Source organism: Colius striatus, chromosome 4, assembly GCF_028858725.1.
Source record: "Colius striatus isolate bColStr4 chromosome 4, bColStr4.1.hap1, whole genome shotgun sequence".
In the NCBI taxonomy this organism is placed as follows: Eukaryota; Metazoa; Chordata; class Aves; order Coliiformes; family Coliidae; genus Colius; species Colius striatus.
Window position 1 is genome coordinate 77,848,664 of NC_084762.1, and position 16,107 is coordinate 77,864,770.

The 16,107-nt window shown below is 39.4% G+C and overlaps 1 protein-coding gene across 1 annotated transcript in view; it reads left to right on the plus strand.

Annotated features, from left to right (window-relative positions):
* Nucleotides 1–15,670, plus strand: part of ZFPM2 (zinc finger protein, FOG family member 2) — a 303,713-nt gene extending 288,043 nt beyond the window's left edge. Inside the window, exons 6-8 of the mRNA XM_061995326.1 lie at nucleotides 4,926–5,132; nucleotides 9,921–10,145; nucleotides 13,040–15,670. Of these exons, the coding sequence (XP_061851310.1) occupies nucleotides 4,926–5,132; nucleotides 9,921–10,145; nucleotides 13,040–15,531 (2,924 nt within the window). The 3' untranslated portion in view covers nucleotides 15,532–15,670. The remainder of the gene's footprint in view (nucleotides 1–4,925; nucleotides 5,133–9,920; nucleotides 10,146–13,039) is intronic.
* The last annotated feature ends 437 nt before the right edge of the window (nucleotides 15,671–16,107 follow it).

A 16,107-nucleotide genomic window follows, 5' to 3' on the forward strand; every position in this document is an offset into this window, starting at 1 on the left:
AAGTGAAGGGCGGGTAAAATAAAACCAAGTTTCTCTTGTATTTTTGATGTCTGTCCTAAATAAAATAAAGTTTAGTATCAGCAGGCATATCTATCAGCACAGTACTCCTAATTCCGAATACAGAAGAGAATTACTGCATCTAAATGTGATTTAATTGGCTCCATTTACTATATATTTTTTATGCTAAGTGTGATTCCATATCTTGATGAGCCCAGATGTAGTTGCGCTTGTGGTTTACAGCATCCCATTGCTTGCATTTTATTTATTTTTACAAAGCAAATGCCTATCAATCATTGAGATAAATTAGAAAAAATCGTGCAAACATGACACATGGCTAAGATTTTTCCAGCATGCTATGTAATTATTAACCTGATTTTTGCCATTGAAAGAAGCCACAAATTACAGATAGCATAGATGAAGTTAAACGCTTTTATATTAGATACATTTTGCTTATACAGTATTCTATAGGTATGGCCATACAATATAATTGAAGCTTTGTCAGCTCTGTAGCCTAGCAACAGATAATACTGTTAGGTTACTGAATTGCTCCTGGTTGACAAGTAGGGAGTATTTTTGTGTTTATCATGTTTGCTAATGATGGGATCCTTTCCAAAAGGCTTGTCTTAATCTTAATTAGAGTTTATCAGCAGAGGTCTGCATGACATTGTGCAGACACTGATTTCATAAATAATAAAAAGTGCAAGTGAAAAATTTGGCAGGAGAAGAAGATATTTAAGACCAGTGATTCTTGTAAGAGCAGCATGAATTTCCAAAATGTAATCAAGTTTGAACTGTGACTCTATTCTTTATTATCGAAACTTGCAGTACACTCCACTGCAGTTTTGACAGCAATTATGAGTATGATTTATAAGTTTCCTGTTTGGAACTAGATCTGTTTGCACAAGAATCTTGATCATAAACATTACAAAGAACAGTAAGTCCACAGTTTTTCAGGGACATCAGGACCTCACTTTTTTCTTTGCATAGAAAGTTGATTTGTTGTGTTTTGTTTTGGTTTTGGTTTATTATTTAAGGTTGTTGTGGGGTTTTCAAGTAGCAGAAATATTTGCAGTGAAAGATGCAGACAAAGAAGCAAATCCTGAAATAACCTTTCCATTTGGTAGAAACTCCGAAGGTATCAAATAGCTGCTTCAGTGCCTGATGTCAGTTGATAAAGAACTCATGCCAATGCAATTGGAATGTAACTTTTTGCTCTAGTTTGTACACCATCATAGGTTTTAACTTTTCTAACTTTCAGTGATTAAATGAGCATTTCTAATTCCTTGCAATGTGAACTAGAAGAAGAGTTCTAATACACACACACATTTATGGACATTTTAATTATCTTCTTCGGCTTGGCATATATGTGTTATATGTCACATAATTTTCTTTGGTTTAACCATAGATACAAAACAATATGTTGCGGTCTCAAGGAGCTTATTTTCAGTTCCACAGAATCAGAACTTAACTTGTAGAGGAAACAGCTTTCCAATGTCACAAAGTCTTCTGGTATTTCAAAACCTTCCCTTCTGCACCAGAACAAGAGTAAGACCTTTCTTACCTCACCGTGTAAAAGCCGTAGGAACCTTTTCAGTATAAATGACCGGTGTACCCATTACAGGCAAGAAAAGGGCCAAAATCACCAGTCTGCTATTGTCTTGCCTTCTAACCAAATACAATAATCATGACTTAATTCCTGAGGCACTGTCAGCCACTCATCTCTGTTAGAGCTTATCTGGATGTCCTTCTTTTCTGATGACTGCAGCCATCTTAGGACTGAGAAACTTGGTTATAACCATTTCACCCTTGTAAGCTTTTTCCAGCAAAATAGTCAGTTGGTTAAAAAAATTCTAGCCAGGTTAGTCAGAACAGACCTTTAATTTTCCTTGTGAAATCTTTATGTCTTTGCAAGTATTTCAAGCCAACATCTTCCTGGATCCTTCTTCATTGACACCTGTGCTTGGCAAAAACTTCCTTATATCATTTTGAAAATCTGATGTTACCACGACCCTTTGCTTTATGAAAAGATGTGCTCCTGAGAAATTACTCAGGAGCAGTTCTGTCTTAGCTTGTAGAAATGTTTGTGGGAAGTGAGAACTTTTTTGCTGTTTTGTAGTCAGCACCTATAAGGAAGCCTTGATCAGTGACAAGAGTGTCTAGACAGCATAATAATTCATATGATAGCCATAATTGGAACTTCCTGTTAAATTTGGAACCTTCTGCCAGGTTCTCTGCATGTCATTTCTCTGACTGTGCAGTAGAAGGCTCAAGAGACTTCTCTTCCCTTGCTTTTGCTCTGTGCCTGAAGGCCAGCATATTTGCATTCACTGCATTAAGGGGAATAAAGCTACTTGCATCTTTCAAAAGAGCAGCTATGGCCTTACCCTGAGCAAGCAAGCAAGTAAAGGGACAAGAGGGGATTGTATTGTGTCCTGTTCCTGTGGGTGACTCTTGCTTCTGAGGTGGTATACTGCATTTCCAGTATCTGGAAGGATGCAGCATTTGAGAGTTCACCTGGGATTTAACATGGTATCACATATTGATGAAAACATGGACATACATATCATGATAACTTAAATGCTTCCTTTTCTATAGAGTAGGATGAAAGAAAACGAAATAACAATCTAATTCTTGGATCTGAGTCCCGGTGGGCTGAAGGTCTGTATTCAAATGCTGGAGGGGATTCACTTCGGTAATTCTAACTCCTGTAATAAGCCGAGGTAGAGACCGTTGTGCTTCCCAAGCTGTCACACATCCCACCAGACTGTGCCTGCCAAGGGTGTGACAGCCTCCAGAAGCTGGGAGGAGCAGGCACCCGAGGTCACTGCTCCTCAGCTGCCCAAGCTTAATCTCCTGCTGGATGTGAGTCAACACCCTGAGGAGCTCTAACACCAGGAGACTGAATCAGCCTTCTAGCTGATTCAGACTGACTGCAGCTGGAGATCCAGTAGTCAACTACACTTTTTTTTTTGGTCCCCCAAGTGTACAGCATGAGATAGAGAAAGTCTCAGTTGGTTCCTCAGCAGTTACTTGGTTTTATTTAAGAAATCCAGTGATAAATACAGTCTAGGAAGAGCTCTTATTCTAATATACTAAAAGATGTTGTTTGATTATTATACATTCTGCATATAAATAAATTAGAAGTGCTTGTTAATAATGGAAGCCCTGTTCCTCCCAAAAAATGACTGTGTGGTGTTTGCAGGGAGAGTACCCAGTTAAGTTCTCAAATTGCAGCATGTGTATCACTTAGTTTTGTCTGTGAGTCTAATTAAGAACACTTTAGAAATTTAGCCTGTTTCGCTCTTGAAAAGGTTTTATACCAGTTTAATTCTGGAGGCTTCTGTATATTTACTCCTGATTTACATCAGGCAATAATTCAGACTGCACTCTTCTGGTGTTTGAATTTCTGCTTGGGCATCAGGGTTCTGCATTTGTAGGCATTTATGTCACTATCTTCACATTTCATCTTCTTATTCTCTAGAGGAAATTACTCAGATTTGCACCATTTAATGCTGTAATCTTGAAGGGCAGTAAACCTTGGTATGCTTTGGTCCCATTGCAGTAATTTGTTCATAAACTCTGGAGCCACTTTCCACTGCTGTATTACCGAAGGGTGAATGCAAAGATACTTTCCTGCTTTGAAACTTTTACACCACTTTGAGGTCTGGAAGCTTAGCTTTATTTTTCCAGTGAAACACATTGTCACTGATGCTATTTTGTTTGCTCATCTTTGAAAGCTAATAGACTGGTTTAATTAATTGTCCAAGATTTCTCTAAAACAATGTCCTAATTCTTCCATTTAGCTGTGGCATATCATACACTGTTGTTATCTCCTCTACCAGATTTTTGCAACAAGTTGTTTTAAAACTATAATCTCTTTGAGGGGAAAAAAATGAAGTGCAGTTGAAAAGGCAGTTATGCCGAAAGATAAACACAGCAATATTACTTATCAAAACGAGTACGGTTTGTGCTTGCCTAATGAATACAACATATAGCTTTTTCTATATATACAAAACCTGGGGAAAAAAAAGGTTTATAACATATAAAGTATGCAACATTATTTCAGGCTTAACTGTATTGGATATGTATCTAGGCCTGAGAGTGTAGATAACGCAATATAAGTGCTCTGCCTGTCTAAACATGTTAAATAAATGAGCATTCACTATCGCATTCAAATACATTAGTAGATGTACTCGCATAGTTAATTTTCTTTTTAATGCACTCCACGTGACATTTGCAGCACAGAGCTATAGTGTATCTTGCTGTTTGATGAAAGTTCCACCTCCCTCCCCCCCTCCCCGATTTTAAACAAACCTTTATTTGAATAAGCCTTTTTGAAACAGATCTTTAGCATATCTTCTTTTCAGGAAGTTCAGTCAGTGTAAGCAGAGATAAAGCAGTCACGTTACAAAGACTATTACATAAGGGAAGATTTTTCAGAGAAAGAGCGTGGCAAACATAAGGGAGAGGAAGAACGCCCTTAAGAGGAAATCTGATTTCTTTCTTGCAGCTGTTTGGTTTTATTGCGGTGTGATTTGGTATTCAAACTAAAATGAACTTGGAGTTACGAAAAAATATGCAGGAAGTTTGGTGGAAAGTAATGATGAGAAAAGCACCATATAAACTGTCTTCACCTATATCTTGATTTTCATAATACTGGCCTTTTGGGAGAAAAAAATGAACATTTTAAGTAAATATTCATACTGTAAATAGTTAGGAAAAGTATCTCCAAAGTCTTATCCTTATACATTGAAAATTCCTGTATTGGTAGAAGGAAGACAGTAAAGTAAAAATTATTTGCCTCTGTACCTTGAACAAGCCATCAAAATTAAAGAAAAAAAGTGTAAAGATACAGCACCGATATTTTAAGTTCTAGAATCTCATTTGTCATCAATTAAATCTTTCTACTTTTATGTTTCCTGTAGGAGGGCAGCTTTGGTGTACCACGACCAAGGCCATCTCAGAGGGTGAAGAGCTGATTGCCTTTGTTGTGGATTTTGACTCAAGGCTGCAAGCTGCTAGTCAGATGACTCTCACAGAAGGGATGTATCCTGCACGCCTGCTGGACTCAATACAGCTGCTCCCTCAACAAGCTGCAATGGCATCTATTTTGCCTACAGCTATTGTGAACAGTAAGTGATAAATACTATTCTCTGGGTTTTTTTTTAAACAGCAGTACTTTAAGGCAGGTATGAAGAGGTGATACAGTCATAGAGAGTTCAAGACCACAGAAAACACAGGACTCCAAGCCTGCTTTTGTTCCCTCATCATCTGAAATGAACTTACAAACATAAAAAGAGGAAGAAAAGCGGTTTGGCAGCTGGGCTCTGCAAGAGCCTCACCCAGAGTATCTGACCTGCCCTCATCTGGAAGTTCTGTGATCTGCTCCCAGAGGCAATAGGATCAGAAACTGTTAAAAAAGTAGATAAGATAGTCCTGTTAGCTCACAAAGTCCAGCTTCTTCTGCTCAAGTAAGGTTGTTGCTTACAGCTGCAGCTTCTGGTAATAATTCATGGTACTCAGTGGAAAGAAACAACACATCTCTGCAGTGGCTATTTCAAAATGCAGTGGAGATCACATCTTACAGCAGCCCTGCTTTCTTTTAGTATCTTCACTCACTGTGGCCACTCAAGAATGTTTTTACATCCTCTGGACGGAAATAAACCCTACCATAGGCAAAATATGGCATGTAATTAAGTGCTGTCTTTAGAAAGAAGGGACATGGATACATGATAAGCCAGTTCCTGAAAAGAGGTGATTCAGCTTGACTTAAGTTTCGTTTCTTTAACTTTTTCTTATTACTGCTTTTTACCGGTATGCAGCTTTACTTCCTCATCCTCATCTAAGTACTTTTCAAATATGTTAGCTGTTACTCTGATCTTCAGCAGTCCTCACTTAGACCTATTGCACATATTTAGCTCTCGGCTCTTTGTAAGCCTGTCCATTTAGACTCCGTGTTGCAGCACTTTCTCATGCTTCCTGTGCTTTGTAAGAATTGTAATTAGAACTACTATACTGAACACAGTATTTCAGGTGTGAATGCACATGCAAGCACATGATCTGCCACCCAGGCTCATCTCAGATAACGCTGTCTTGAACAATCACATCATCTTCCAGCTCTTCAGACAGGACTAGTTAAAATATCTGTGGTAACACATTTCATTCCATGTTTTCAATTTTTTTTCCTAATTGCTTATTTTCTGGGTAAACAAGCATGATAGCTACATTTTTATTGTTAGCCTGTTTTAAACCTTCAGATGTCCAAGTCATCCAACTCCTCCCTTCCAGAGAGAGAAATAACTACCTCAAGTCTGTCAGCCAAGTGCATTAATTTTCACCCCAGCAGTGGAGCTGACATACCTTTATATAGAACCAGCAGTTAGCATTGTACAGGGCGTTTCCAAAAGAATTGTAGAATTATTTAAATTGGAAAGGACCTTAGAGATTGTTTAGTTCCAGCCCTCCCTGCCATGGGCAGGGGCACCATCCTCTTTGACCAGACTGCTCAAAGCCCTGTCCGACGTAGTCTGAGATGCCTAAGAAGGTGTCAGAAGCCCCTAAAATGGACAGCCAGGTTACCACCATTAGGCTAGACCACTGTTTAGAGCCCTCAGCTGCACAGGAGCCACTAGGGAGGGAGTTACCCAACAAAAGGGCAAAGACTCAGTCTCAACTGATTCAGCTGATTTTTGTGCATCTATTTTTGTGCAAATCTTGAGGCCAACTCTGAGCTTTGGGGAAGTCATCACATTTCTATAGCATGGAATTTATGGAAACACTTTTGGTGGTAGCACTGCCCTTTGCAGAGCCCTGGCAAGCCACACTGATCATTGCCACTTCTGCTGCCAAGAGGAGTCTAAGTTTATAGTGCATCAGCTCTTGCTATACAGGCTTAGCAGCAGCAGAGTAACCTCTGCACTTATAACTTTAGGAGCCTGCTAAAGTATTAAGTCTCACAGTCCAGAACTTTCCACCCTGGTTCTGACTCTGCTTCTTAACAGAAATGGCTGTTGCTACATTTCTTTGCTGAATTGGTGAAATTTACTATTGTCAGTAATATCTCGAGCCAGTTGTGAGTCCAGTAATGCACTTGGATTGCTGGTGCATGTGGAATGCACCTCTAGTTTTGTAGTGAGATATCTCTTAACCACTATTTTGCTATGTGTCTGAAAAAAAAATTGTTTTCTAGAAAAAAGTGTTGTAGGGTTGGGTTTTTTTAATGCTTTATAAAATTTTCTATTTGAGAAATCAAAATTAGAATATCACCTTTGGCTCATTCAGTTTGAACTTGAATGTTTCATTTCCAGAACTGATCCATTGAAATGTTTGGAAACTACCCATTGAAAAAAATGAAATCTTTTGCTTTTAAAGAATTAAAACATTAAGAATTAAAACTTCAAGCAGCCTTTATCTGCTTTGCTTTAGGGGAATGATAGTTTCAGATCACATCACTGTACATTTTCTTCCCCTGGAATTCCATCCTTTCACAATGCAAAACTCTTCAAATGCATTTCCTCTGCAAGGCATGTAATGAGAGTCACATATTCATCATGCGTAACTGGAGCTACAGACTGTCCAGACCATCTAGCTCATAGGAAATAAAGATGGCTGGAAGTCAAATTCATTAAGATAATCACAAAGTTCAATTCTGTGATGGAATGCAGTCAAATTAATTCAAATAGGACATGTTGCCCATACCAGAATTTCCTATTACTGCTTTTGGACTTTCTCTTCAGTGGAAACCTCAATGGATCAACTTTTTTAAATCATTTGAAGCCTAAACCAAATGCTGAAATGTCAGCTTTCACATGTGATGGCCATTTCAAATGATGAAAGCTATATCAGTAATGTTTTAAAAGTGGTATATACTGGAATACTAGCTGCTCCATTAGATAGTTGTGTCTTAAATTCATGCACAGTTATTCAGTGGCAAAGGGAAAAATAGGAACTGGTAGCAGTAAAAATACTTTATGCAAATTCATGATCAGGAAAATAGACAAGCATTAGCAATGCAGTCAGAGAAGCAAAGTAAGCAATGTAATTTTAGCTGCATCTGTAGATATTTAACAAATAAAAGACTCATCCATTTCAATGGGTTGGAGTCTTCAACTTTGTTTTCCCAAAGGAATTGGAACAGAGCAGTTGTCCTATACACATCAATATTAGAAATTAAATAGAAATTGTCATGAATGATAATGAATTGCATCATCAGCTATACATGCCGTATTTTCAGAGCAGCCAGCCCTTCTTCAGGACTAAGTTAACGGCCATCACTAGCAGGTTTTTGCATTCTGAAGTCAGTAGCAGAGTTGATGTTGACTGAGACATGTTTTGACATTGACTGCAATTGCCTATTCTCCGATGCTATTAGCTGGCATAGTCTGACTGCACTCAGAATTTTATGTTCCCTCAGCCTCAAAAACAGGCGAGGAGCTTCCCTATCAGTTGCAGAGAATGTTCCTAGGCCTGTGGTAACTCCTGAACCATATGCAGGAATGGGGAAGGTTTTAATTGACCAAAACCAAAAGTGCAGAAGGGACCATTTTTGTGACTTAACAATATAAACAAGAAGTTCCAGTGCTCAAGTCTGGACACTATTGCTGTTTAATTTACTAGTGTAGATGTACCCTAAAGGACTGGGGTTTCTTTCTTGCTCTTACTGATAAGATGGCAAGTTCTGAGACAGATACACAACTTGTGCTGTGTAGATATCCTTTTGACAGGATATTAACAACCAAATATCTATTTATTTTGTGTAAATACACAGTGTTCATTATTATTCTCACAATATTCTTAATTACTCTACATGAGTAAAGTACTTTTCTGACAAGTAGCAAGCAGTAGGGCAAGAGGAAACGGCCTGAAGGTGTACCAGGGGAGGTTTAGATTGGATATTCGGAAAAAAATTCTTCACCAAAAGGGTTGTGAAGTGTTGGAACAGGCTATCCAGGGAAGTGATGGAGTCACCGAAGTAGAGTTCAAAAGCTGTATACTTTTGGAAGTATGTGGCACTTAGAGACATGGTTTAGTGGTGGATTTGGCAGTGCTGGTTGAGCTTCATGATCTTTGAGGTCTTCACCAGCCTACTTGATTCCTATGATGTGATTCTGTGTAGCCTTCAGCACGTGATCAAAATATCTCGTCCCTCTGCTACTGGGAAGCACTCTGTTCAACCTTTGCATTGACTTCCCCTCAGAGAGGTTGCTGATACTTTGGGGTAGAAGACAGTGAAAAATTGCATTACTCTTAGAAAATATCACTTTTGCATAGTGAAGAGTATCAATTTACCAAAAGCAAGAAGACAAAAGTACACTGAAACTTTTAACTTCTAATCGTAATAACAACAGGAACTGAGGAAATAAATGTGCTATTTAGTATAGTATTACACTCAGCACTGTAAAATCTTAAGAAAACATAATCTAGTCTTGTGTCCTGGGTGTCAGAGCAACAGGATTATACAGTAATAACTGCATAAGCATTCTGAAAATATACATTCTTCTGAATGATCTACAATTAGCACTCAAAGATTCCAAGGCCCAATGCTGTGTACACAGGTGAAAAAGCACGATTGAAAGATGTCACCTCTTGAGTAGTGATGGACTGGAAATACAGTTTAGTTCTTGAATTAGTACTGCATATTCACAACAGAAATTTAACTGCATTTGATATTTTGAATAATCACATACCAAAACCTTTTTTTAGAAACTATTTTTGAAATTTGTTTTTGAAAGAAACAACTGTCTCCCACGTTCAGTCCTTCACCTGCAAGTGCCATTTAATAAATCCATGCCTCTGTTTTCAATATTTTATTATATAAGCATGCATTTAGTCGGGAATTGAGGGGAATTAATCCATCTATGTTAACTGGTTGGCACTAAGTGCACCATGGCTAAACTACACCTGGTTGTATTTGCTTGTAGAGGACATATTCCCTTGCAAATCCTGCGGCATTTGGTATCGAAGCGAGCGGAACCTGCAGGCCCATCTCATGTATTACTGCAGTGGGAGGCAAAGAGAGGGGCCTCAGCTGTCAGAGGAGAATGAAGATAGTGCTCAGCAGATATCCAGTGTCTGCCCCTTTCCACAGTGCACCAAAAGCTTTTCTAACGCAAGAGCTCTGGAAATGCACCTAAATTCTCACAGTGGTAAGTACTATATATTTTTCTGCATCGTCTTCTGAATTTACATATTGGAAGAATTATTCACTATGGACATTAATTTGATCAATGTCTCTTCAAATATTTGCAAGCATTGGGTGTAGATACTAATAAAATGTCAACAGTTTGTGACCTGTGTTCTACACCAAGTACATCTCCCAGTGTCATTTCTGTTACCTACTAATGCTCATTTGAACACTGCCTCTCTTAAGTGTGTATACACACATACAGGTAGCATTTTTTTACTGTGAAGGTATGCTCAGGAATCCAGACAGTCAGGCTGCTGCTGCTTAGTCTCTGAGAAATTCAATTATTTCAGGATTCCAAACACCAATATGAGTCAGCTAGACTAGAATCTATACCTACCGTGTTTTGATGCTTGGCAGAGAAGTCCACACCACCAGAGAGCAAGTCCTTCTGAAATAAGATCTTAGGGTCCTACAGTATGTTTCTTAGGCAGGAGGCTTTAAGAACCAAAGTCCAGAACTCTGTGTGCTTTTCCCAGGACAATTGATTTGTAAAAACTCCTTGTTTCACAACAATATTATTTTTTCCTCCTTATAAAATAGGGATAGTATCTTCTTTGTCAATGTTGCAAAAATTAGAATACTAGATAAGTGGTAAATGGGATTGCAAAATTTCCAAGATTAAAAATCTGGGATTCAACAGGAATCTTATCTTCCTCCCTGAAGGTTCTTTGAGTGTGCTATTGAATTTGTTTTTGAATTAGGGCTGAAACACAAGTTATGAGTTTGCTGAACTTTCTGCTTTGGAGTTTTCAGCACCATAGAAAAACTATTAATTAGAAAGACTGCATTGTTAGGTTATGCATGTGTTGGCTGTCTTGTGTACAGAGCTGTATCTGGAAAGAGGCAATAGAGTTCCTGGTACTCCTGTTAAATGGATCATCCTGTCTAAAGGACACTAATGTGTGCTTTATTCACAGATGAAAGCCTTATTTGGCTGCTGTGTAAAAACTCCTGTAGGAGTAGGAGTGTGCATCCTGGACTTGGTGAAAACTGGTCCTCTGACACTTGCGCAGCAATTACAAATCCAGAAGGCAACATGTTGCCTTGGAGGAGTTTGGTACCTCCCAACCTCCCAAAGCAGGAATAGATGAGTGCTGAGTGAGAAATTCCGTATTTAGACAACACAGACAATATTTAGCCGTTCATTTAGAAGTCAGATCTTTTTATGCCTCCAGATATTAACTTTGGTTGACATACCATTAGCTTAGGTGTTGAGAATTTTCAGCTGTGAGTGCCTATGTCTTCTTGCAATCTAGAGATAAATATCCATGTTCCTTGACAGACACAGGTCTGAGATCTTGCTGAATTTCCAGTAAGAATTTTTAATATTTCTTAGATCAGAGAAGCCTTCCTTTTCTTCTTAGTCATGAACTAGTCAGTCCAGTCATTCTTGCTCTCTTTCAGATCTTGTTGGGCTTTTTTTGTTTTTCTGTACAGACTATCACAAGTCATAACAGCTTCTGTAGTGGTAATGAAACATTGCTTCTCCAAATGCCTTGTATGCTACTGCTGTGTTTGCTTCAGCATCTTTTACTGTTCCCACTGAGGGCTGTAGGAGATCCATACCTCTGGAACATGTTGCCCCAACCAAACTGTAAATTGCATAGGGATGCTCCACTGTGACTCAATCACATGGTGTGGAAACGTATGAAAAACCATCTCATGGCAGAGGAGGAGCTAGAACTTCAGGCACATGCTGATTAAAGTGCTGGCAATCTCCTCGGCTCCCTTCTGACCTCTGAGGCTGAAAGTAGTTCAAATGTTGTTCACAGCTGTGAGAGTCACTGATGTGAGCAGAGAAGTGGGGACTCCCAGGTACAACAGAATGACTTCCTGTGGATTGCCCCACAGGATTCTTACAGATTTATATTGTCCAGCTACCATGAACCTGACCAAAGCACGGTATATGAGTGTGCATGTAGATAGAACTAATATCCATTTCAGATCCCAAATATCATCCCTAGCACCATTTTTTCAGTTTTTATTGTCTAACTGGTAATGAGAATCTGTGTTGTTACATAGAGAAATTTGGTCTTAGCTCTTCTTAAAGCATTTTTGGTTTCAAAATACTGTGAAACATGAAGTTTTTTTGTTTCTGTATCAGTTTTAAGTTGGCTTTGAATGTGCTGTTCTCGATAGTGAAAGCTGTAGTGATTTAATGAGAAAAAGGTGGTATGTTACATCAGTAATTGCCTTCAGCCATTATATATGGAAGATTAAATGTTGGTGAAGCTGTGTCTTGCCTCCTCCCTTCACAATGAATGCAACTCATCAGACCTTTGTGACCAGGATGGATCTGTATCCTGTTCCCACACTGCAGCCAAGTCATGCAGGCAAAGAGCTGAGAATCAGTAATGCTCAAAATGCTGCTTTTGCTCTGTCTGTGGCTTTCAGGCACTCTTGAATTTGAGGGCTGTACCTCAAACCACAACATAACCTTGACTGTCTTGACCTTAACGTGCTTTCTGTGCATTCAAAATTTCCAGTAATTGTGTACAGGGAACATTACCTCTCCTTTAGTTAAAACTGTAATTTCTAAGACCTTTTCATTCGGAGTAAGTCCAGTCCATTTTTATCCTTTTCCTTGTTCTTTCTTTCCCTTCATCTCTGCTGAACACATGCAGATACTAACGCTCTCCAAAGCAGAGCTGAAGTCTGGGAATATTCTCTAGCAGTTGAAGGAAAGAAATTCTGAACCAAGTCAAGCATTTTTAGGATGACTAATACCATCCCATCAGAAGATAATTAGTGGTTCTCACTGTGTTTGTGCGTTCCATGCAGCTGATTTTCCAGTATGCTTCATGAAGGGCAAAGTGGTCACTTTATTTTGTATTTTACTTGTCTTTTCTGTAGGAGTGAAAATGGAAGAATTTCTCCCACCCGGTGCTAGTCTGAAATGCACAGTTTGTACTTACACTGCAGACTCAGTGATCAACTTTCATCAGCACCTGTTTTCTCATCTTACTCAAGCTGCCTTTAGATGCAATCACTGCCATTTTGGCTTCCAGACTCAGAGGGAGCTCCTGCAGCACCAAGAGTTACATGTCTCTGGCAACAAAATTCAGAGAGAAAGTGACATTGAACACTCTCCAAGTGGAAATGAAGAAGGTTTACAGCCAGCAACGGACCTGTTGAGCAGAAATGATGTTCCTCAGAGCCAAAAGACCATGCAGACTAAAGACGCAAGTTCTGATACAGAGCTTGATAAATGTGAAAAAAAGACTCCACTTTTCCTTCCAAATCAGAGACCAGAAACCCAGCCTGCAACAAATAAGCAGAGTTTTTCATACACTAAAATAAAATCCGAACCATCCAGTCCGAGACTTGCTTCATCGCCAGTTCAGCCTAATATTGGCCCTTCTTTCCCAATGGGACCTTTTCTTTCCCAGTTTGCTTTTCCCCAAGACATCACTGTGGTTCCTCAGGCTTCAGAGATCTTAGCCAAAATGTCTGAACTGGTCCATCGAAGACTGAGGCATGGAAGTAGCAATTATCCTCCTGTAATTTACAGTCCTTTGATGCCCAAAGGGGCTACGTGTTTTGAGTGCAACATAACCTTCAATAATTTGGACAACTACTTGGTACACAAAAAGCATTACTGCAGCAGCCGATGGCAACAGATGGCAAAGTCACCAGATTTTTCCAGTGTTCCAGAGAAAATGCCAGAAGCTGTAAGTCCCAGTAACGGTCAAAGCTCTATAAACATCCTGAATGCAGCTCCTCACACATCAGATCCAGAGAATCAACTTCTGCAGACATCTTGCATAAACCCTTCCAATGTTTTAGATTTGATCGGGCCAAACGGTAAAAGTCATGATAAAGACTTCACAGCACAATCTAAGAAGTTGTCGGCCGCCAGCAACGGTGATGAGAAGATAAATGGAAAACCTTCTGATGTGAAGAACCCCAGTGCTCCTTTAGTGGAAGCAGAGAGTGATCCCAACAAGACCACGTGTGAAGCTTGTAACATTACTTTCAGCAGACACGAAACATACATGGTCCACAAGCAGTATTACTGTGCCACTCGCCACGATCCCCCACTGAAGAGGTCTGCTTCCAACAAAGTGCCTGCCATGCAGAGAACGATGCGTACCCGGAAGCGGAGGAAGATGTATGAGATGTGCCTACCAGAGCAAGAGCAAAGGCCACCACTCGTTCAACAGCGATTTCTAGAAGTGGCTAATCTTGGCAATCCTTGTACCTCTACCCAAGAGTCAACAGAGGGCCTCGGAGAATGTTACCATCCACGATGCGACATCTTTCCAGGAATAGTCTCGAAGCACCTGGAAACATCCCTGTCTATTAACAAGTGCGTTCCAGTTTCAAAGTGTGATACTCCTCACTCCACCGTATCCTGCTTGGAGATGGATGTGCCGATAGATCTCAGTAAAAAATGCTTACCCCCGTCAGAGAGGACATCTGCTTCTCCCAAGAGGCTGCTGGACTACCACGAGTGCACAGTATGCAAGATCAGCTTTAACAAAGTAGAGAACTACCTGGCTCACAAGCAGAATTTTTGCCCTGTCACTGCCCATCAGCGTAATGACCTGGGACAACTTGACAGTAAGGTGTTTCAAAACCCAGAAAGTGAAAGAAACAGCCCAGACGTCAGTTACGAAAGAAGCATCATCAAATGTGAGAAAAACGGAAACTCGAAACAGTCCTCTCCTAATGGAAACTTATTTTCCACACACTTAGCGACACTTCAAGGACTAAAAGTCTTTAGCGAAGCAGCCCAGCTTATTGCTACAAAAGAAGAAAACAAACATTTGTTTCTTCCACAATGCCTTTACCCTGGAGCAATAAAGAAAGCTAAAGGAGCAGATCAGCTTTCTCCATATTATGGAATAAAGCCAAGTGATTACATTTCTGGTTCTCTCGTCATTCATAATACCGACTTAGATCAAAGCACAACTACAGAAAGTGAGTCTCCTAAAGGCCAGGCACCTTCAAATGGATGTGCTGTGCAGAAGAAAGAGTCTCTTCCACTATTGCCGAAAAACCGCGGCATGGTAATAGTTAATGGTGGACTGAAACAGGAGGAAAGACCTGCCGCAAACCCACAGCAAGAGAACATTTCCCAGAACCCTCTGCATGAAGACGGGCACAAGTCTCCTTCTTGGATCTCTGAGAATCCCTTAACTGCAAATGAAAATGTCTCTCCAGCAATTCCTACGGCAGAGGAACAGTTGTCTAGTATAGCTAAAGGCGTGAATGGTTCTACCCAGGCCCCAACCAGTGGAAAGTATTGCCGACTGTGTGACATCCAGTTCAACAATCTTTCAAACTTTATAACTCATAAGAAGTTTTATTGCTCGTCACATGCAGCAGAACATGTCAAATGAAACAACTGCTCACCTTTGGTACCTGTGTTTAGCATATTGTTCCACACGGTCTAAAGAAAGCTGTTTGAATTACATCTGGACAATCAGGAGATTTCACTGTTGCTGAGTTGAAGAATTAAAGGTGTAATTTCATTACAGTCCATTAGTAAAGTGTATTATTGGTGCCATTTTCAAAAATATTAATTTATTTTACCAGCAGTATTCATAGCTGTAGTTATGTTATTTTTTATTTAAAAACTTTATATTAAAGTCATTTGTAATGTTCTTGTATAGTTATTGTGTAGCACATATGGTTTGCACTGTATAGTAGATTTTAAAGAGAATAGTCGCAAACAATACAGAAAAGCATTTTAGAAATAGCTTCAAAAGCACTTGTGTATCCTGATTTTTTTTTCTTATATGCTGTTGCAGATATACGTATATGCTAAAATATAACTTGCAAAGAAGTTTCAACTATGCTATAAAGTTCGCCTTAAAATTTCAATTTTTTGAACAATTGGGCTCAGTTTGCACTTTATATTTTAGCAGATACAATACCTTAGTCATTAGGCTTTGCATTTGTATGTAGCAGTATGT